Genomic DNA, 22,294 nt, shown 5'->3' with positions numbered 1-22,294 from the left:
AACAAACTTTCCTGCCCTGCCAGTATCTTTATTCTTGCCTGAGTTTGACTTGTATTGTCTGTCTTGTCTTTTTGAACAGATTGATTGCCAAGTTCTAGTTCTTCTCTGATGTTATATCTCATGAGTGAACACCCATGTTCCAGCTGAGATATTACAAGGAACAACAAAAAAGGGAAGGGGATTGTATATCTAGTTTATATCTGGCTTATTTATTATCAAGTTGGTGGCATAATTTTTTCATGTAAATTCCTAGGACTCTTTCTTCTTTTCTATATAACTTATTATACATTTATAATATATACAAGGGTACACTGTTCCTTAGGGGAATTTTTGTGCAAATAAAAACTAATCAAATACTTAATCCTAATTTGAGAAAGTAAAACAGTATACTACCACTGTTTACACCTCTGACGTACTTAATTCCTATTACTCTGAGTGCTCAATCTTATTTATTTCTTGAAAATCAAATGGTAAAACAATTTTGGGTCTTTGGGCAATATATATATATGTATATATATATATATATATACATATACACAGATATACATACACACACATATGGTGTGTGTGCTCAGCTGTGTCTGATTCTTTGCGACTCGATGGACTGTAGGCCACCAGGCTCCTCTGTCCATGGAATTTTCCAGGCAAGAATACTGGGTTGGGTTGCCATTTTCCTCCTCCAGAGAATCTTCCCGACCCAGGGATGAAACCCTCCTCTCCTGCATTGGCAGACAGATTCTTTAGCACTGGGCCCCTGGGAAGCGAAGCGCGCCTTGTGAGCGCGCGCACACACACAAACACACACACCATAAAGCTAGTGAATCAAAGCATATGCTCCTTTTTTTTTTCTTCTCTGTTTAAAGGATTTTACTACAAAAAACCTCTCTGCTTTAAGGGTAAACAGTATAAAAATATTTCCACTAAAAAGGGTCTGAGAATTCTGAGCTGGGATTACCACAACCCCTAATTATATAAGATACTTAGTATGATAACACCAACTAGTGTAAGGAATGTGCAGATTTATTTACATCAAGTTCAGATAAAGAGATAAAAGGGGACTTGAATAAGCAAGCAAAGATTAGGACTTCAGGAGTGTATATTTGAAGGTATCTTTGGAACTGCCCCTTAGCTACAATGAAAGACCAGTAAAACCAGCCTTCAGAATAACCCTTCTGCTTAGTAGGAGAAGGGAAGGCTAGAATTCACCTCTAAGATCGCCCTCCCACGCAGATTTTCCACCTAGCAGCTAAGAATTAAACCCAGACTTCCGATCATGGCGCCACGCACGTCACCTTCTCCCTCTTCGCCTAGCAAAATCCCACCCAAGTCGACCAGATCCTGCAGGAGTGTGTAGAAGCTGCAGGGTCGGGGGAGAATTCCCTTCCACAATCCTGGTTGCTTGGGGTTTTGCAATTCAAAAAAACCGGCTAAACAGATCCGAGTCAGATTCAAAGGAGGCTTAGATACCAGCAAGACCTGCTCTTTCCCTTGGGTGCGTAGACTCGACCCCACTCTTCACCCTGAGACGCTACTCCTCACCGCAAATTTCCTTTCAAATGCCTTAGGGGCTTCCAAGGCTCCCAGCCTTTGTGAATAAAGGCCCACCCTCGAAGTGGAAACCTCGCTGCATAGAGAAATATGCACAGACAGCAGGACAGCGAACAGAATTGTAAAAGAATGAGTTCTTTCTAGCTTTGCATCCTTTCGAATGTTCAATATTCCTGTTAGCCAAGAAGGGTTCCGGTAATGGGTACTTGAGGGAAGCAGGCCACCGATTAGAGCAAAAAACATCAATACAGGGGTGGTCTTTCCAATTCCGGCTTTTGTTTGAGTCAGTGAGGGTAGCCCGAGGAGGCCAAAGTCTCTGGTTCTGGGAAAGGCGGGTCCGTCCCGATTCTTTGAGCGACGGAGAGGCAGGCGCCGGCCCCAAGAAACAAAGGGGGTAGTTCTGCCCCTCCAGGCTTTTACTCCAGGAGTCCCAGAGGACTCAGAGGCTAAATCACCGAGCTCGGAAGAGTTTGCCAAAGGTTGGACAATAGACGCGGCTGCCCTCTCTTAAGCACACAAATCCCACGCGTGCTCGTCTAGAAGGTATGTGAGCGTCAAGGAGAAAGGCCATTGCTGCCCCTCGCGGGCGGCCAGCCCCGCCCTGCTCTCGGTGGCTGGGGGGGGAGACTCGCAGCGCGAGAGCCCGGGAGTCAGCCTCAGCAAGCCCGGGAGCGAGGGGCGGGGCCGGGCGGGGCCGCGAGCGCGCAGGCGCAGTGCGGGCCTCGTCGCGCCGCCGCCGCCGCCGCCGCCGCCGCCGCCCGCGCTGCACCACAGGCCCGAGACAGACAGGGCCGGGAAGAGCTGGAGACGGAGGAGGAGGCGGAGGCGGCGGCGGAGGCGGGGCGACTCCGGTGACCGAGAGCGCCGCAGACTGGCAGCTGCGGCGACTCCCCCCTTTGTGTCTGGTCTGCTCGGAGCCTCTGGAAGTGCTTCCCGGAGGGGCGCGGGGTGTCTCGCCGCCTCGCTGCCCACCCCCGTCCCTAGCCACCTACATCCGCCCTCCCGCCGCCCCCCGCCCTCGGCCCGCGACACCCGAGCTCCGCCCGGAGCCTAGAGCTGCGGGAAAACGAGGCGGCGGCTTCCTCTGGGGAGGGGGTTGTGATTCGCTCACAGGAGCCCTTGAAGGGAGAAGACGAAGCTTTTACGGCGGAATTTACCTCAGGCAAGATGGAGCGGCAGCAGTAAAAAAGAGAAAGAGCGAGCAGCGCACCCGGGAGGGCTAGGAAGGGCAGCCTGCCGGCCCCTCCCCTCCCCCGCTTCCCACCGGCCCTCAGCCCTCCGGCCGGGACCTGCCCGGCGCTCGCAGGATTGTTCCGCGAAGGCGTGAAGGCGGTGGGTTTGTCCATGGAGGCAGGCACCTTTTTCGATCCGGTCGAGGAGGAGGATTTGCTGTGCTCAAGACCGGAGTGAGGGAAGCACTGAAGCGAAACTTAAAAGGATTCTTGCCCCTCCGGAGCACAGGCGATGCGCCTCGGGTCGCCCGGCGCCGCCGCCGGCCGTCCGGCTTCGCCCTTCCCGGCAGTCGGGAACTTGTTCTGATCCTCGGCGCCCCTCGAATCCCCGCTGCCCACCCCTCGGCACCCTGGATATGTTTTCTCCCAGACCTGGATATTTCTTCGATATCGTGAAACTACGGGGGAAATAACTGCGGGGCTTTTTTTTTTTTTTTCCTCTCGTCTCCGTGCTTCTCCCCACGGACATGCCTTCAGTTTGGGGCGCCGAGGCACCCAGTCCTGGGCGAATGAACACCCCCAGCCGCGAGGGAGAGAAATGAAGGGAATTTGTGCAGCGGAATGAAAACTCTGCCGCTTGGTCCTCTCCTCTGCCATTTGTCCTTTCAAACTGCATTGTAATACGGGCCGGAGAAGTCCGACGAGAGCGAGGACTAGTCTCCCGGCCGCGTTTCTCCGCCCGTATTCACTTTCCGTCTTTCTCTTTCTCTGCTCTCCTTCTCGGCTGACCCAGGGATGACTTCGTCGCCGCGGCGGCCCCGGCGGGTGCCCTCGCTGCTGTGGACCGTCCTGCTGGTCAGCGCTGCGGCCGGTGAGTCGCCCCGGGTGGCGCGTCCGGGCCACTTCCCTGCGGCTGGCGGGGAGCGAGCCCGCAGAGGCCGAGGCCTGCGCTCGCCCTTCGCCGCGCGTCCCTTGATCGCCCCGGACCTGCGCGCCTGTCTCGGTCCTCCCGGAGAGCTAACCTTCCACGTTTTCGTGGAGTTTCAAATCCCCACACCTCGTATTCCCCACCCCCAACTCCCCCCACCGGGGCGGGGGGGAAGAAAGACACGTAGGGTGTGGTATCTTGACATTTTTAGCTGTGAGGTAATGCAGGGATTAAAAATAATATTTTAATCACCAGCGAACCGTGCCTATTAGGAGATCTTTGGGAACAGACCTGTAGATTTTTTTTTTTAATATAAAGGAGCAGATTTGGCTGTAAGTAGAAAGGACATCCACTGTAGAACACACACTTGAAGCTTATTTTTAGATGTAGATCACTCTTTGAGAATCACTGGTACTTTGATTATTCCAAAAAATGTTGAGGAAGGCAGAATTGAGAGATTCTTAGTACATTGTCTACTACTGTTAATCGTTTTTATCATTATTTTGTTTAGAAGTATATTAGTAATTTTGATCTTATCAGTCTGGACACTCATATTTTGTATACTTTTGGAATTACTTTTGGGCTTAGAAGTATTTTCGGTAAGTTTTCATTTAGTCATCTGGCTTTCTATTGGCTTTCCTGTCATTGAGGCAACTTTGACCTCAAGTCAAGACTTCTAGGAGATTTGAGTCCTGAAAGTTCTTTTGACATTTTACTGAAGCTTAAAGGGAAATCCTTTCTTTAGGCTATTTTGTTCTTAGTTCTCAGACACCTTTAGGAAAAAACCTCGTTTCGTTTGCAGTTACTTTTCAAGTCTTTTGGTGATTTGCTTTTAGAAATTTTAGGGAGTGAATTATGCATAAAATTCTTAAGTTGTGTTTAGGATGGCCAGATTATACATTTAAAAATGAATAGAGGACAACATAACACCTTTGCAGTTATTTTTTCTTAATAAGTATAGTTTTCGCATTCAGTAAATTTCTCAATGCTGTGTTAGATATGGAGATTGCATATTTCCATTTAAAAACTGCATATTTTCACATTCAGTAAATTTCTCATTTCTTGTGTTAGATATGGAGATTTCATATTTCCATTTGGAAAACACTGAAAAAAATTTTGAACTTTTGTGCTTTTGATATTGTTGATTGATGTCTACTATGTTTATGATAGTTGTGTTAAAATAATATGAACTTCTGAATTTAACACTGATATTTTACTATTACTAATTATCATAGTTCCTTTTGGGGAAAAGTGAATGATTTTTCTCTAGATTACTTTATATTGTGTTACCTCTTTAAATTCTCTAGTATTAAGCCATGTGGTTGGTCCCTGTAAAATATGAAGACAGTAAAAGGTCTTAAGTTTAAGCAGTCATTCTAAGAGCAGAAATCTCAGAGCATACACTTTTCAGTGTTGGTTTATTCTTGACTTTTCTACAACACAGATTCTAACTTATAGTTGACAGAATTATCATTTTGTGATTAGAACTGATGAAAGTAAGAGAAAGATCAATTGACTTAAAAAAAAACAACACATGATTTCTGTTTGGTAAATGAAATATTAGAATAGTGATCCTTAAAGGGATAGATTAAAGTAATCACTGTTTAAAAGTGATTTTAGTCATCTTTTTTCTTCAGTATTACTGACTACCAGATGCTAAAATTTGTGAAGTTGGATTTCAGATCTGTGACAGTAATAACAACAGTATTTACTGAGTGCTAGCTATGGGCCAGGAACTGTTCTAGCAGCCTTACATGTATTTTCTTATTTGATCCTCATGACAGTTCTTTACTCCAGGTTCAGTTATGGTCCTTTTATAGAGAGTGAAGTACTCTGTGCATCCCCATGGACTTTAGCCCACCAGGCTCCTCTGTCCATGAAATTCTCCAGGAAAGAAGACTGGAGTGGGTTGCCATGTCCTTCTCCAGGGCATCTTCCCCACCCAGGGATTGAACGGGGGTCTCCTGCATTGCAGGCAGATTCTTTACCATCTGAGCCATTTGGGAAGCCCGGAGTGAAGTACAGAGAATTTTAATAACTCACCACACAATAAATTGTGGAGCTAAAATTACAACCTGCACCCTTACCTACCATGTTAATGAAGGCAACAACTTCTCAGTCTGATTGGGAACATGAGATAGAGTTAGTGTATTCAGATTAACCTTTGAAAAGAAGCCGGGACTCTTGACAGGTTCTTAGTACCGCACTTCTTATGCAAATGTCATGGTTCTAAATGTGTAAAACTTTGCCTAATATTGGAGTGGTTAGTGCAGTTTCATTAAGTGTAAGGTAGCTACAGAGGGCCTGTGTGAATTTGGGATGTACAGATGCAATGATGTAACTAGACAGGTGCACATAGTGCTGCTGAACAGGAAAATAATACTGGAAGATTGACATCACCTCCCTCTGTGGGGTCATGGATAAATCCTATTTCTTTTGGGTCCCTCTTTCCCACTTACTGTATCTAGTTCTTGGATCCTTAATTCTAAGAAAAGTTGGTATGCAAAAATTAGAATTTATAGAAAATACATGCTTGTTTGGTTTCTAAATGAGGTCTTGGTTTTAATAAAAGGATGCGATATAATGTAATACCTATTTAAGAGTCAGCTTCTGTTAAAAATTTTTTTAAATTTAAGTTGCCAAGCTGTTCATTTAGGTTGTAATGGTTACAGATAACAGATCTAACCCTGTGTCCTTCCCCACCATATGCAGCCCATTGAGCAGACTCAGCTACTCTTTTTTTCCTCCAGTCTTTGTTCTTGTTTTCATCCTTCTTGTCCTTCCTGTCATCTTTGTTGGTCTCGGAGGCCAGGGAGTCCGTGGTATTTTAAATGGTCTCATTTTTGGGATCCAAACCTGGAAGATTATCCAGGACCCAAAGGATTTCGGGAGTCCTACATCCTTAATCCTTTCTCCTTGTCTGGCTCAGTTGTGTCCAGGGCTCAGTTGGCACCCAAGTTAGCTGATTCTGCCTCATCGGTGTCAGCTGATTCTTCCTGCATTTGAAATAGTTCACTTGACTAGGTTTCAGTTTAACATACATCTCTTCAGCAACACACACGTTGTCTACAAAAGCTATCATGGCATATGGGTTGTGGTGGAGGTGGTATTGTTGGAGTGGGTGTTGGTGTGTGTGTGTGTAGAATGTGGGGAGAGAGATGTTTATTCCAGCTTTACTACATTAAAGGCCAACTTTCTTAACAGTGAAAGAGAAAAAATTGATTATTGTTCTCTGATGGGTAAGTGTTAATTATAAAAGGTACAGAATGAAGTCACTGTAAATCAGTTAATTTTATAACTGGCCATATCACTTTTTAAAAAAATATTGAAGTATAGTTGACTTACAGTGTTATGTTAATTTCTGATGTACAGCAAAATAATTCAACTGTACATATTTCATATTCTTTCCCATTATGCTTTATTATAGAATATTGAATATAGTTTCCTGTGCTATACAGTTGGACCTTGTTGATTATTTATTTTATATATAGTAGTTTGTATCTGCTAATCCCAAACTCCTAATTTATCTCTCCCTCACTGCCTTTCTCTTTGGTCCTCTAAGTCTATGAATCTGTTTCTGTTTTGTAAATAAATTCATTTGTATCCTATTTTAGATTCCACATACAAGTGATATCTTATGGTATTTGTCTCTTTCTGACTTAAACTTCATTTAATATGATAATCTCTAGGTCCATCCATGTTTCTACAAATAGCATTATTTCATTTTTTCTAGTAGTATTCCATTTGTGTATGTACCACGTCTTCTTTATCTATTAGTTTGTTGATGGACATTTAGGTTACTTCCATGTCTCGGCTATTGTAAATAGTGCTGCTATGATCATTGGGGTGCATGTATCTTTTCAAATTATAGTTTGCTGTGGATATATGCCCAGGAATGGAATTGCTGGATCATATGGCAACTCTAGTTTTTTAAGGAACCGCCATATTGTTTCCATTAGTGGCTGCACCAATTTATATTCCCACCAGCAGTATAGGAGAGTTCCCTTTTCTCCACACACTTTCTAGCATTTATTTTTTATGTTCTTTTTAATGATGGCCATTTGACTGGTGTGAGATGACACCTCATTGTAGCTTTTAATTTGCATTTCTTTAGTAATTAGTAAAGTTGAACATCTTTTTATGTACCTATTGGCAATCTGTATGTTTGTTTAGGTCTTCTGCCCATTTTTTTATTTTTATTTTTTTGTTGTTGTTTTTGAGTTACATGAACTGTTTATATATTTTGAAAATTAAGTCCTTATTGGTCATATAATTTGCAGATATTTTCTTCCAGTTCTTTGTCTTTTTATTTTGTTTATGGTTTCCTTTGCTGTACAAAAGCTTCTAAGTTTGATTAGATCCCATTTTTGCTTTTATTTATTTATTTATTTTTTGGCCTCAACATGTGGGATCTTCATTCCCTGACCAGGGATTGAACCCAACCAGGGATTGAACCCATATGCCCTAGAGTAGAAGTGCAGAGTCTTAACCCCTAGATTACCAGGGAAGTCCCTATTTTTGTTTTTATTTCTGTTGCCTTGGGAGACTGACCTCAGAAAGCATTGTTAGGGTTTATGTCAGAGAATGTTTTGTGCATGTTCTCTTCTAGGAATTTTATGGTGTCATATCTTATATTTAAGTCTTTAAGCCTTTTTGAGGTTATTTTTGTGTAGTGTGAGGGAGTATTCTAACTACGTTGATTTACATTCAGTTGTCTAGCTTTCCTAACACCACTTGCTGAAGAGACTGTCTTTTTCTCTGTTGTGTATTCTTGCCTCCTTGCTCAGAGATTAATGACTGTAGGTATGTGGGTTTATTTCTGGGCTCTCCTTCTGTTCTCTTGATCTATATGTCTGTTTTTGTGCCAGTACCATGCTGTTTTAATTACTGTAGCTTTATAGTATTGTTTGAAGTCTGGGAGGGTTATGCCTCCATTTTTTTTCTTTTCTTCAGGGTTACTTTGGCAATTCTGGGTCTTTTATCATTCCTTATAAATTTTAGGATTATTCTTTTTAGTTCTGTGAAAAATATAATGGGTAATTTGATAGGGATCTCATTAAGTCTGTAGATTGCTTTAGGGTAGTGGCCATACCACTTATTTTGGTGCTTACTCATGTATTGTCTTGCTTTTGACGATTAGCTTTGTGTATTTGCCTTGTCCTCCTAGGACTTCCCTTGTGACTCAGCTGGTAAAGAATCCACCTGCGATGTGGGAGACCTGGGTTCAATCCCTGGGTTGGGAAGATCCCCTGGACATGGGAAAGGCTACCCACTCCAGTATTCTGTCCTGGAGAATTCCATGGACTGTATAGTCTATGGGATTGCAAAGAGTCCGACACAGTTGAGCAACTTTGACTTCACTTCACTTCACTTGTCTACCTAATTGATAATTGCCTCTAGAGGACAGGGTTCATATCTTGTTTTGTAATATAGCATATTGCTAGGCATATAGAAGAATTTAAGAGTTACTTAATGAATTAATAATAAAAAAGAATTCTAAAATTGCTCAATACAGCAGATTATGTATTAGTAACTTGTTCTTTCTTTGTCTCAGGCCTTTTAACTACAAAATAGTTTAAATGGTGTACTAGGAAGAGTACTGTCTTGAGTTACGGAGACTTGCATTCTGTGTGATTCTGGATAAATGGATTATTTAACATAGTATTCTCAGTTGCAGTATTACGGAGTTGGACAAGATTATGTTTGAAATGCAGATTCCTGGACACCAGCCCAGACCCACTTAATATTGAGTGGCATTGAGTGACATTGAGTTTAAGAATCTGCATTTTAAACAGATTTCCCCCAAGTAAAATTTATGTACCTTAAAAGTTTGAGAACTACTGGATCTAAGATTTTTTTCTGAGATTTCACTTTATTTATTTTCTTACTTTTTGTGCCAGTTGTAAGCTGTTCTGGACCTTCTAATCAGTCAGTACTGATAACCAAACCTTTCTTATTTTTATGCTCTCAGTAACTACCCAAAACCTTTTTCTTAAAATTTGCACAATTTTTTTAATTGATTATTCTTAATCTTAAGGATGATATTTAATTAAGTGTTTTACTCACCTCGTATTATGTTCTGTTTATTTAGTTTTGTACTTTTATTTGGACCATTTTATTTTCCTTTTCCTTCTGCCAAAAAGGAAGAAAGAAGTGGTTGTTTACCTAGTAAATTTAGGTGAAAACTGTTGAAGTTTAGAAAAAAGAACTAGTGCTAAGCGAAACTAGAATATATTAATATAACATTGTTTTGGTTTCAGTTACAAATTAGTAATACATGGAGACCTCCAGGTGGATAAATTGCATATATTAAATTTCTGTCTACCAAAGAAGAAATATTTGATTGATACCTTCTGGAAGAAAATAAGTATAGGTGAATATGAATAAAACAGATACATTATCTAGAAATTCATGAGATTTGACCATCTTGCATAGCACTTAAACATGCCAAAGAGGCTCATATTAACAAAGTATTTGCCCCCTCTAGTTAAATAATCTAAATAGTTTTTTAATTGCTTTCTAGAAGATGACTTTGGTAGACATTTGAGTGCAATAGACTTAACTTGACTTTGTTTTTTTTTGAACTTTTTGTTTTGTCTGTGAGGTGGCTATGACAGCTAAGATTACAACAATACATATATATGTAGTCTATGTAAGGTTAGAAATAAGCCTGTAAATAAATGATATGAACATTTTGGAATACATTGCCTCATCAGGAATACTAGAACATAACATTCATTGTTTGCTCTTAATTGCAATACAGTAATTGTTTGACCAGAAGTGTTTTGTGTTAGACCCAGTTTCTATTTCAATATGCACTTATGGGAGCAGCTAGAAAGGTATGGGGACATTTATAGGACAGATAGTAGGACTTTTGGAAGGAGAACTAAAATGTCCAGCTAACAAATATTTATTAGTGCTTCCTTCATGCATAGTTCTTTTCTAAATGTTGGTGGATTCAAAGAAAAATAAGAAACGCTGCTTTCCTTCTCCCAACTGTCTCATGCCATAACCTATATCATTTTATGAAAGGGAATTCAATCCCATGCTGTTGGAAGCAAGGGTAGGTATTTTGCTATCTTGTGAACCCTTTAGCGTTGTATTATTTTCTCTCTGCCTATCTTTCAGGATGAGAAATTCCTGTAGATATTCTCCAATATAGGAGAAGAGACTGTGTTCTTGTGTGTCTTCTAGATGATCCACACTTTAAAATTTTTCTTTGGTGAGTTTGCACCCTGCAGAATCTTAGCTTCCCAACCACTGAAAACTCAGAATCCTAACCGCTGGACCACCAGAGAACTCTCCTTTTATATCTATCTTCTCTGCTTATCTTCTTAAAGAAAGAGCAGTGAACACGTCTTGATTTCCCTATCCTTAACTCTTTACTTGCCCTCCTGACCCCACGCTGTATGTTAGGTGAGCAGTGACTTCCTAATTGCCAAATCCAGTCACTTTTCAGTCTTGTTCTCTTTGACTTTTTTACTGAATATGGTAGTTTAATCACTCTTTCCTTGAAACTCTCCTCTTTTGACTAGTGACTTTCCTTTTCCTCTGTTCTATATCTTCTCCATCTTCACTTCCCCTTCTAAATGGTTGTGTGAGTGTGTGTATGTGTGTGTTTTAAATCTCCCTTAGATTGTCTTGAGTATACTTTTCTCTTATTGCTACTTCTGTCCCTTGTTGATTTTCTCTTATTGCTCCTCCTCTCCCAGGCTTTAATTATTCCGGAAAAGAGATGATGTCTAAATTAAATAGATAACCAGAATTGGAAACTAGAAAGACTTGAATTCCTTCTTAGTGGTATTGTTGACTGTTCACTTTGTTTTATTTATTTATTTGGCTGCACCGGGTCTTAGTTGTGGCATACTCGATCTCCAGTGTTCATTACAGCATGCAGGACCTTTAATTTTGATATGTGAACTCTTTAATTGCAGCATGTGGGATCTAGGTCCCTGATCAGGGATCAGACTGGGACCTCCTGCATTGGGTGTGTGGAGTCTTAGCCACTGGACCACCAGGGTAGTCCCTGGCTGTTTACTTTGGCACATCACCTCTTTCAGTCTCAATATCCTCACTTGTGGGGGCTTCCCTGGTGGCTCAGATGGTAAAGAATCTGCCTCTAATGCAGGAGACCTGGGTTCAGTCCCTAGGTTGGGTTGATCTCCTGAAGAAGGGAATGGCTACACTCTCCAGTATTCTTACCTGGAGAAATCCGTGAATAGAGAAGTCTGGCAGGCTATAGTCCATGGGGTCACAGAGTCTACAGAACTGAGGGACTAACACTTTCACTTTCATCCTCACTTGTAAAGTGAGGAGGTTGGCCTCTTACTTAGAATACTTCTGCTCACCATATGAGAAAAGCCAGTGTTATGCTTAGTTACTAGTAAGTGCGTAGCACTTTGAATTACACATTTGGTTATTACGGAGTATATGGTACTTTTAGGTTAGGGGAAACGAGTATTCTGAAATTGTGAAGGTACTACTTTGAAGAAAATATAAATTTTTCTTGAAGATGCGTTTTGTATCTTGACTATGTTGGATTAAAGACCACAAAAGTGGTGTAAAGAAGGTCTCTTTAGGGAATTCACTGGTGGTCCAGTGGTTAGGACTCTGCCTTAAAAGCTGAGGGCAGGGGTTCAATCTCTTGTCTAGGAACTAAGATCCCACAAGCTGTGTGGCACCAAAAAAGTAGTCTATAACTAAAGAGTGCTTTTTATTTATTTCTGGCTGCGCTGGGTTTTGGCTGCTGCGTGCATCTGTCTAGCTGTGGCGTGTGGTGTGGGCTCCGCGTGGCGGTGGCTTCTCTTGCCGTGGAGGACAGGCTTTAGAGCAGCCGGCTTCAGCGCTTGCAATTCCTGGGCTCAGTTGCTGCTCCCAGGCTCTGGAGCACAGACTCAGTGGTTGTGGCACATGGCCTTAGTGGCTTTGACGCTTGTAGGATCTTCCTGGACCAGGGATCAAACCTCTGTCTCCTGCGTTGGCGGGTGGATTTTTTTTTTTCACCAATGAGCCACCAGGGAAGCTGCAAAGAGTGCTTTTTTAAATAGTTGAAATCTTAGAATTTTAGAGTTGGAAAAACCTTAGAGTAAATTTTAAATAGGTAGAAGTTTAATTAAGAAGGTTAGACTTCTCTACAGTCTTGACTTTCATTTTAATTTTAAAATAAATTATGTCAAGGTCAATTTCGGCTCAGCCTTTACCCAGTTATCATACATGCTAAATTAGTGATATTTAATTAATACCATTTTAATTTTAGGTTAGTAAGTTGTTTCTGGCAGGTTTATTGGATATAATTCCTGTACCATGTGATTCACCCATTTGATGTGTATAGTTTAGTTCTTTCAGGTAGTGGTGTTCGGTCACCCAGTCGTGTCCAACTCTTTGTGACCCCATGGACTGTAGCCCTCCAGGCCTCTCTGTCCCTCACCATCTCCTGACATTTGCCCAAGTTCATGTCCATTGCATTGGTGGTTCCATCCAGCTGTCTCATCCTCTGCCCTCAATCATTCCCAGCATCAGCTTTGGGTATATTGTGTTATTAACTATAAAAATTGTGGTTAAAAAAAAAAATATATATATATATATATAATATATATAACAAAATTTGCCATTTCCACTATTTTCAGCTGTACAATTTAGTGGTATTAATTACATTCAGAGTGTGTACAGCTATCACCAAAACATTTTCATTTCCCCAAACAGAAACTCTGTTATCATTAAGCAATAGTTCCCAATTCCCTCCTCCTCCCAGCCCCTGGTAACCTCTAATCTATTTTCTGTCTCTGCGATTTTTGCCTACTCTAGATATTTCATGTAAGTGGAATCATATAATATTTGTCCTTTTGTTACTGGCTCATTTTGCTTAGCATAATTTTTCAAGGTTTATACTTGTTGCAGAATGTGTCAGAATTCCATTGCATTTTAAGGCTGAAAAACATTTCATTGTATGTGTTCGTTCATCTGTTGATAAACTTGTTTTCACCTTTTGGCTGTTGGTGGACAACAAATGCAGTGAATACTGGTGAACAAGTATATGTTCTAGTCCCTGCTTTCAGTACCTATGCATATGTGTATACACACACACACACACACACACACACACACACACACACACATTATATATATATAGTGGTGTAGTTGCCAAGTTGTGTCTGACTCTTGCGACCCCGTGGACTGTAGCCCGCCAGGCTCCTCTGTCTTTGGGATTCTCCAGGCAGGAGTACTGGAGTGGGTTGCCATTTCCTTCTCCAGGGGCTCTTCCTGTCCCAGGAATCAAACCTGGGTTTCCTGCATTGCAGGCAGACTCTTCACCGACTGAGCTATGAAGGAAGCCCCTATGCATATGTATCTGTGGGTGTAAAGGTTAGATCATATGGTACTTCTGTGTTTAGTTTTTTGAGGAACTGCCAAACTTTTTTTCACAGTGGCTCTGCCGTTTTACCAGCAATGTACACATGTTCTACCTTTTCCACATCCTTGCCAGTCTTCTTTTTTTTTTCATTATAACCGTCCTAATGTGTGTGATTGCAACCGTGAAATTAAAAGATGCTTACTCCTTGGAAGGAAAGTTATGGCCAACCTAGACAGCATATTAAAAAGCAGAGACATTACTTTGCCAATAAAGGTCCGTCTGGTCAAGGCTATGGTTTTTCCAGTGGTCGTGTATGGAGGTGAGAGTTGGACTGTGAGGAAAGCTGAGCACCGAAAAATTGATGCTTTTGAAATATGGTGTTGGAGAAGACTCTTGAGAGTCCCTTGGACTGCAAGGAGATCCAACCAGTCCATCCTAAAGGAGATAAGTCCTGGGTGTTCATTGGAAGGACTGATGCTGAAGCTGAAACTCCAGTACTTTGGCCACCTCATGAGAAGAGTTGACTCATTGGAGAAGACCCTGATGCTGGGAGCGATTGGGGGCAGGAGGAGAAGGGGATGACAGAGGATGAGATGGCTGGATGGCATCACCGACTCGATGGACATGAGTTTGAGTAAACTCTGGGAGTTGGTGATGGACAGGGAGGCTTGGCATGCTGCGATTCATGGGGTCGCAAAGAGTCGGACACGACTGAGTGACTGAACTGAACTGAATGTGTGTGAGGTGTTGTCTCATTGTAGTTTTGATTTTCATTTCCCTTATGATAAATGATGTTGAGCAGCTTTTCATGGGCCTGTTGATCGTTTGTATATCTCCTGTGGAGGAATATCTATTCAAATTCTTCGTCCACTATTTTTAAAGAATTACTTTTTTTTTTTTTTTTTGGCTATGCTGCTTGGCTTGTGGGATCTTAGTTCCCCAACCAGGGATTGAACTTGGGCAACAGCAGTGAAAGCACTGAGTCCTAATCACTTGACCCCCAGATAATTCACTGAAATTATAATTTTATTGAGGTACAGTTGACATATAACAGCTTGTAAGTTTAAGGTGTAAGACATGTTGATTTGATACATTTATATATTGCAATGTGATTTTCACTGTAGATTTAGCTAACACGTATATCTTTGTGTGTGTTTGTGGTGGGAACAATTAGGACCTAGTCTCTTAGCAACTTTGAAATTTTCAATATGATATTGTCTATGCACTATGATATTAATATGCATTATATTTCCAGGAATACTTTATCAACTGATTGCCTAAGTTTGTACTCTTAGGCACTTGCCCATTCTCTAATCATGTTTGTCTTTGTTGTCAAGTGGTAGGTGTTCTTTATATATGTTCTGTTCCTTATCAGATAGATGATTTTCAAATGCTATGGACTGCATGTTCTCTGTCAAATTCATATGTTAAAATCAACCCCCAAGGTGATAATATTAAATGGTGAGGCCTTTGGGAGGTGATCAGGTCATGAACATTGTGGCTTCATGAATGGGATTCGTATCCTTAGGAAAGAGAATCCAGAGAGAAACTGCCATGTGCAGTTGTAGCACCTTGCATGGTCTGTATGTGTCTCTTTATGCCAGTACCATACTGTTTTGATTACTGTAAATTTGTGGTGAGTTTTAAAATTGGGAAGTGTAAGTTATCCAACTTCATTCTTTTTTTATGTTTTAGAAACATTATTTATTTATGGCTGTGCTGGATCTTTATTGCTGTACATGGGCTTTCTCTAGTTGTGGTGAGTGGGCTTCTCACTGAGGTAGCTTCTCCTGTTGGAGAGCATGGACTCAAACTTCAGTAGGCTTCAGTAGTTGTGATGCATGGGCTTAGTTGCTCAGCTGCATGTGGAATCTTCCCAGCAGGAATGGAACTCAAGTCCTCTGCATGGCAGGTGGATTCTTATCCACTGTATCACCAGGGAAGTCCTTTTCAGTGTCTTTTGCACTCTTTGAATTTTGGATCATTACCCATTAACTAATATGAAATTACAAGTTAAGAAAAATTTAAATACTTACATTTTTCTTATTACCAAAACTGTGCAGAGGGGGAAATGCAACTTTACAGTGGAGAAATATGCAAATGCTACCTCAATTAATCAAGATAAATATCATCAATGATTAGTCATGTTGATAGTACTGATGTGAGATGAGAGAATGGCACATTACTTCTGTGGTTTTCCTCCACAAAACCCACAGTCCTAGTTTAACTAACCAGGAGAAAAATATCAGCCTTAAAATGTGCGACAGTCTACGAAATACCTGACTAGTATTCCTTAAAACTACCAAGGTTATCAGAGGCAAGGTTATCAGAAGGTTTGAGAAAGTTTCTTTAGGTCCAGAAGAGCCTAAAGAAACATGATGACTGATGTAAATAATGTGCTACTAACTATCCTGGAAGAGAAGAAGGACATTATGGGAGACTAGTGAAATCCTGATAGAATGGGGAGTTTGGTTAATAGTAATGTAACATTGTTGGTTTCTTAGTTGTAACAAATGTACCATATTAATATAAGATATTAATAATAGTGGGGACTGGGTGAGTGGTATATAGAAAAACCTCTGTACATTTGCAGTTTTTCTGTAAAGCAAAAGTTGTTCAAAAATAAGTTTATGAAAAATGTACACACTTATTTCATACAAATACAATAAATAAGAAAGAGTTTTTAAATTCATAATCGTGCTTACCTGGATATAAGAATCTTTAATACTTTGATTTCCTTTTAAGCCCTTTTCCATACGTAGATTTTAAAGTGATACTGTACCCTGTATGCACAACACAAACACATAAAATTGTACCTTGAAACCTGCTTTTTTCCTAAAACTTGTTGAATATATTCTCATTGACTCTTCATATATGTTGAATATTTTTCTCAGGGTGTATTCAAAGTATAGTGCATTTTATTTATACAAAGGGCAGTCTGTTCATCTTTAAATTAGGGGGCCAATATCCTGTTTCTTTGAAATAGTATGCAATCTACTCAATAAATTCTTTTTTTCTTTTTTGGCCACACCATTAGGCATGTGGAATTCCCATACTGGAATCAAACCCATGCCCTCTGCATTGGAAGCATGGAGTCTTAACCACTGGGCCATCAAGGAAGTCCCAATAAATTATTTTTAAAGAAATTATATGTAAGCAACTGGTAGATATAAAGTACGTTTTTCTACTATGGTATGATGTGACTTTAAGAGTCTATATGATATGTCAAATTACATAGCAATAAGATATAAGGGCAATTATTACCAAAAGAGATATGTAAAAGTTTATATACATTCCTAGAGTCCTGGTGTCCGACACTTCCATTAACCTTGCCTCGAGCATATTAAGAAAGACTGAAGCTGCATCGCACAGACTATCAAGCTATAATGCAAAATTTGTATAATCTTTCTTACCTGAAATGTGTTGACTGTGGACTTGATGGAAGAATTATGAAACATTCAGACTTCCCTGGTGGTACACTGGTTAAGAATCTGCCTGCCAATGCAGGGGACACAGGTTTGATCCTTGCTCTGGGAAAATTCTACATGCTGGGGGATTTTGCCCCAGCTACTGAGCCCACATGCTTTGCAACAAGAGAAGCCCCCACAGTGGGAGAGCCTGTACACTGTAACTAGAGTGGCCCCTGCTCACCACAGTTAGAAAAAGCCTGCCTGCAGCATCAAAGGCCTGGTGAAACAAAAAAAAAAAAGGAATTATGGAACATGATAAAACGGTGACAGAGGTATTGGCTATAATAGTTTTAGATGGAATTGGATGTTTGGGGTAAATAGAAGGACTAGTGGACTGCCAGGCAAGTCTTTTTTTTTTTTTCCCCACATGAATATTTCTTAAGCCTTTAATATATCCATTAAATGCCTTACATATTTACTGTGTTATCTCATCATTCTCAAACTAGACTGATCACTACTATTATTTTTCCTGATTTCATAGATGAGTAAATAAAGTCCTTTATACCTCCAAAGCACAGCATTAATATAATAGATACAGTGTTAGTCTGAAGGTATAAAATGCTTGGAATATTTTAAGCATCTGAAAGTCTTATTGGCATTTTAATAATTCAGAAATAATTGCCTTGACTAAACTGTTTCTTAGTTATGATTTATTTTATTATAAATGACAGCAGATATTTTAGGTTTTGGTTGTATAGCATTTAGATATTGGTGGATAATAAAAGTTTTCATTGAAGATTCAAAGTTTTAAGTTTTGGAAAGGAAAACCAGTTAGATCAGAAGAATGATGATAAAATATTTGGTTGAGGATAAGTTTTCAGTGTTTCCATCTGTTGTTAGTGATTAGAACCCCTAGGGGCCAGTCTAGTGTGAAGAGTAACTTTTTATATCCAGTTACCACACAAAGGGCCATATTATGGTAACAAGAAAGGCAAGATTAAGAACAGTCAAATGATGTCAATATGTGAACTTATTATTTTACTTATTGAAACAGTTTTTGGTGGGAGATAACTTTCTGGGATATTTAATTATTTGTTTCTTTGGCTAAACCAGTGTGTTAGCTTGATGAAATTTTATCAAGAGTGTTAAACTATGAATTCACTTTAGCCTTTAGCACCCCTGGTGGCTCAGACGGTAAAGAATCTTCCTGCAGTGTGGGAGAACTAGGTTCAGTTCCTGGGTCAAGAAGAGCCCCTAGGGAAGGGAATGGCAACCCACTCCAGTATTCTTTCCTGGAGAATTCCATGGACAGAGGAGTCTGGTGGGCTGCCATCCATAGGGTCATAAAGAGTCGGATATGACTGAGCGACTCATTTTCACTGTAGCACCAACTTTTTCCACTTATCCAGTGCTTCTCTAGGAATTATTATTTTGTCCATTAGGTTTATGAGAAATTCAGTTTTACTGGTTCTTGCTAAGGCCTTTTAAGAGCAAGGCAGTTCTGTTAGATTTGTAGTAAGTCAGTTTAGATTTGTACACTAAGCAGCTAATAAGTTTTATATTTCACATCATCCTGTTAATGAAAATAGGTTAAATTCAGTAACTGAAAAAGATTAAATTCTAGTTATGGAATTGTATCAGTTGGATAATTTAGGTTTTTATAAAACAGCAATGGTTATTTCTTGCTCATTGCTACCTGTCCATTGAAGACTGGCAGGGGTATTCTGCTCATCATTCAGGGATCTGGGTTGATGGAGGGCCACCATCTTGAAAGTTGCTGGAGGTAAAGTATAGGAAGGTCTTTCTTGGCATTTTAAGTGTTCTACCTAGAAGAGATTCACACCACTTCTACTTATACAACTTTCGTAACTATTTAGCCTCATGGTCTCCCAGCCTCTAGGAAATGTGATCTTTCCAAGTGTCTACAAAAGGAGTTTGTGTAATAGTACTGATAGTGACTGTAGGAAGTAGTAAGATATACTTGTATTGACTTTGCTTTGTATTTTAATACTTGTTTTTGCTTCTGGACTTTGATTTTATTTCTTTAAAAGAATCTTTGTTTTTTAGAATTCTAAAGTTGTAACACAAATTCATCCAACATTTTTATAGATAATAATAAAGTTTAGAAAATAAAAAGGCGCATTCCCTCTTTACTTTTTCTCTAATCCCATTCCCTAAATATAACCACTGTTAATAGTTTGGTGTATAATCTTTCATACTTTTTTTGCATGTATGATAAATATATGGATATAATGAGATTTTATTTTTTAAACAAAGGTAGAATCATTATGTACTGTATAACACAGATTTTTGTGATTTTCATATAGGATAGTTCTAGAAGTAAAATCATTTGTTCAAAGTTTGCACATTTAAAAATTTTGATACCAACTTTCAAATTTCCCGTCAAAAGATGGTAGCAGTTTTCATTTCCACCAATGGTATGTGAGAATATGCATTCTTATACCTTTTCCAAATATTTTATAATGTGAGTGTTTTTTAATTTTTTTGCCAAAGCAAAAGCATCGTATTTGTTTGTTTGTAGTGCTTTCATTGTTAGTGAAGACAAGCTTTATATTTGTTTAAAAACTTTTATTGGAGTATGGTAAATTTACAATGTTGTGTTAGTTTCAAGTCAACACATATATCCAGTGATATATGTGAATATATATATCCAGTGAATATATATATATCAAAGTGAATACATTTGATATACAATATGAATATCAAAGTGAATACATACATCCAGTCTTTTTTCTTTAAGATTCTTTTTCCATATTGGAAATGGCAGAGTGTTTTTCCCATATAGGAAATTACAGGGTATAGGCCGTTACAGAGTGTTGAGCAGAGTTCTCTGTGGCACACTGCAGGTTCTTATTAGTTATGTATTTTGTGTGCAGTAGTCTGTATACATCAGTCCCAACCTTCCAATGTGTCTCCTCCCCTGATCCCCTGGTAACCATGTTTTCTGCACTCATGACTCTACTTCTGTTTTATACAGAAGTTTATTTGTACCCCCTGTTTTTTTTAGACTCCACATATAAACAATATCATGTATTTCTGTGTCTGACTTCACTCAGTGTGACAATCTCCATCCATGTTGCTGCAGCTTGGCATTATTTTGTTCTTTTCTATGGCTGAGGAATATTCCATTGTTTATATGTACCACACCTTTATCCATTCCTCTCTTGATGGACATTTAGGTTGCTTAAGCCAAGTTTCTTTTTGTATGCTTACTGGACAATTATGTTTCTCTTGAATTATGTGTTCAGGTATCAGATTAATTTTTCTGATTATTTCTTTTTCTTACTAGTTTTAGGGTGATATTAATATTAAAAAAATGATTGTATGCAATTAGAATGGTTTATTTTTGCTTTTTGAGGTCTGGGTTTGTGTTATCTTAGAAAAGCCTTTAATATATCCACAATTACCAAAAATTTTAATCTTACAGTAGGTGAGTCTGTAGTTGTTTTCTTTTTAATGTTTATATAATTTAATCCACCTGGAACTGCTCTTTGTGTCGTACATTTATTAACTCAATAACATGGTAGATATTATGTATTATCCTCATTTACAGATAAGCAGTTTTAGGCACAGAAGAGTTAAGAAACTTGACCAAAGCAGTATAGTTAACAAGTGATAGAGGGAGAATATAGACATGGATGGCTGTTAACTGCTGCACTCTACTGCTTCTTATATAGCCAAATTGTCTTTTATTCAGTGAATTCCAAGTAGAGAAAATGTCTTGTTTGAGTAGTGAAGAGCATCATTTATGGGCAGGTTATTTGGAATATATAAAATGTACTTCTGCTAACTTGTAGTAGAATTTTTTGCTTGTCCTGATAAATATGTGACTAATATCAGTTGCTTACAATGCCTCAGCATTGGCACCCAGACATTTTAGCTCTCATTTAGCGCCTTACCTACTACTTTAATTTAAAAGTTTCTAAGAACTCTAGTTGTTTGGGTTTCTAACTTAAAAGTTGACGGAGCATCAAATAAGTAAAATATGTGACTGATATCAACAGCTTAAAATGCCTCAGCATGTATATTCATTTAATGTATTCAGAACGATTTTGAGTTAGAACCTGTTCTTTGCAGTACCAAATACATTGTGTGGAAATACATTGCACTAAGTGTAATACTTTTATCATTCTAGTTTTCCATTACAGTGGTCATATTTCATAGGAGTGGTACAAATATAGAAAAGAATTGTGGTAGAAAAATGTGAAGGGACAGATCTGGGGGAGTCTGAGGGAAGGGAGGAAAAGTAATTTACTTAATTTCCTCTTAAGTAAGAGGAAATCGTCTGTCTTTCTCCACCCAAATTTCCCTGGCTTGGTCTGGCCTTGTTGCCCTTGCCTTTTATCTCTGAATTAGTATAGGCTCCAAAGCATCATACCATTCTTTGTGTAAGCTTCTCAGGTTTGTGAATTCAGATATTTTTAAATAGTAGCTATGATATTGGAAAGTTTGGGGGCAAGGAGTTGTATTTGAAAAGATAATTCTTAACAGTTAAATAAATGACTATCAGAAGGAAGTTAATACAGTCACGAGTACTAAAATTACTGTGTTTGTATTTATCATCCTGTCACTTAGGTGAACTGATTGCTGAAATTTTTTCAGCCCGTTGTACTTATTTAGGTCACTAATTATAGAATTTGTTGTTTAGAAGATTGCATCTAGTTAAGGTGTTTGGAGAGAGAGTCCTGTGAGATTCAACTGAGTCATATCCTCAGTAATTATCTTGAGAATTGTGTTGGAGAAGCAGTGAATTTCTGCAGCTAATGAATATTTCATTATTGTTTAAAGGAACCTGTTGTGTAAGATTTACCTCCTCCCAAAAATGTGACATTAATAATGTAATACTTGAATAAAAAGAATTATA

The 22,294-nt window shown here is 39.4% G+C and overlaps 1 protein-coding gene across 1 annotated transcript in view; it reads left to right on the top strand.

Moving 5' to 3' along the window:
• Positions 1-3,038: 3,038 nt before the first annotated feature.
• The window catches only part of BMPR2 (bone morphogenetic protein receptor type 2), a 150,942-nt gene continuing 131,686 nt past the window's right edge, over positions 3,039-22,294 (top strand). Inside the window, exon 1 of the mRNA XM_061148992.1 lies at positions 3,039-3,591. Coding sequence (XP_061004975.1) covers positions 3,516-3,591 — 76 coding nt within the window. The 5' untranslated portion in view covers positions 3,039-3,515. The remainder of the gene's footprint in view (positions 3,592-22,294) is intronic.

Source organism: Dama dama, chromosome 8, assembly GCF_033118175.1.
Source record: "Dama dama isolate Ldn47 chromosome 8, ASM3311817v1, whole genome shotgun sequence".
Classification (NCBI taxonomy): Eukaryota; Metazoa; Chordata; class Mammalia; order Artiodactyla; family Cervidae; genus Dama; species Dama dama.
The sequence above is the reverse complement of the archived record's forward strand: the minus strand, read 5'-3'. Positions and strand labels throughout refer to the sequence as shown.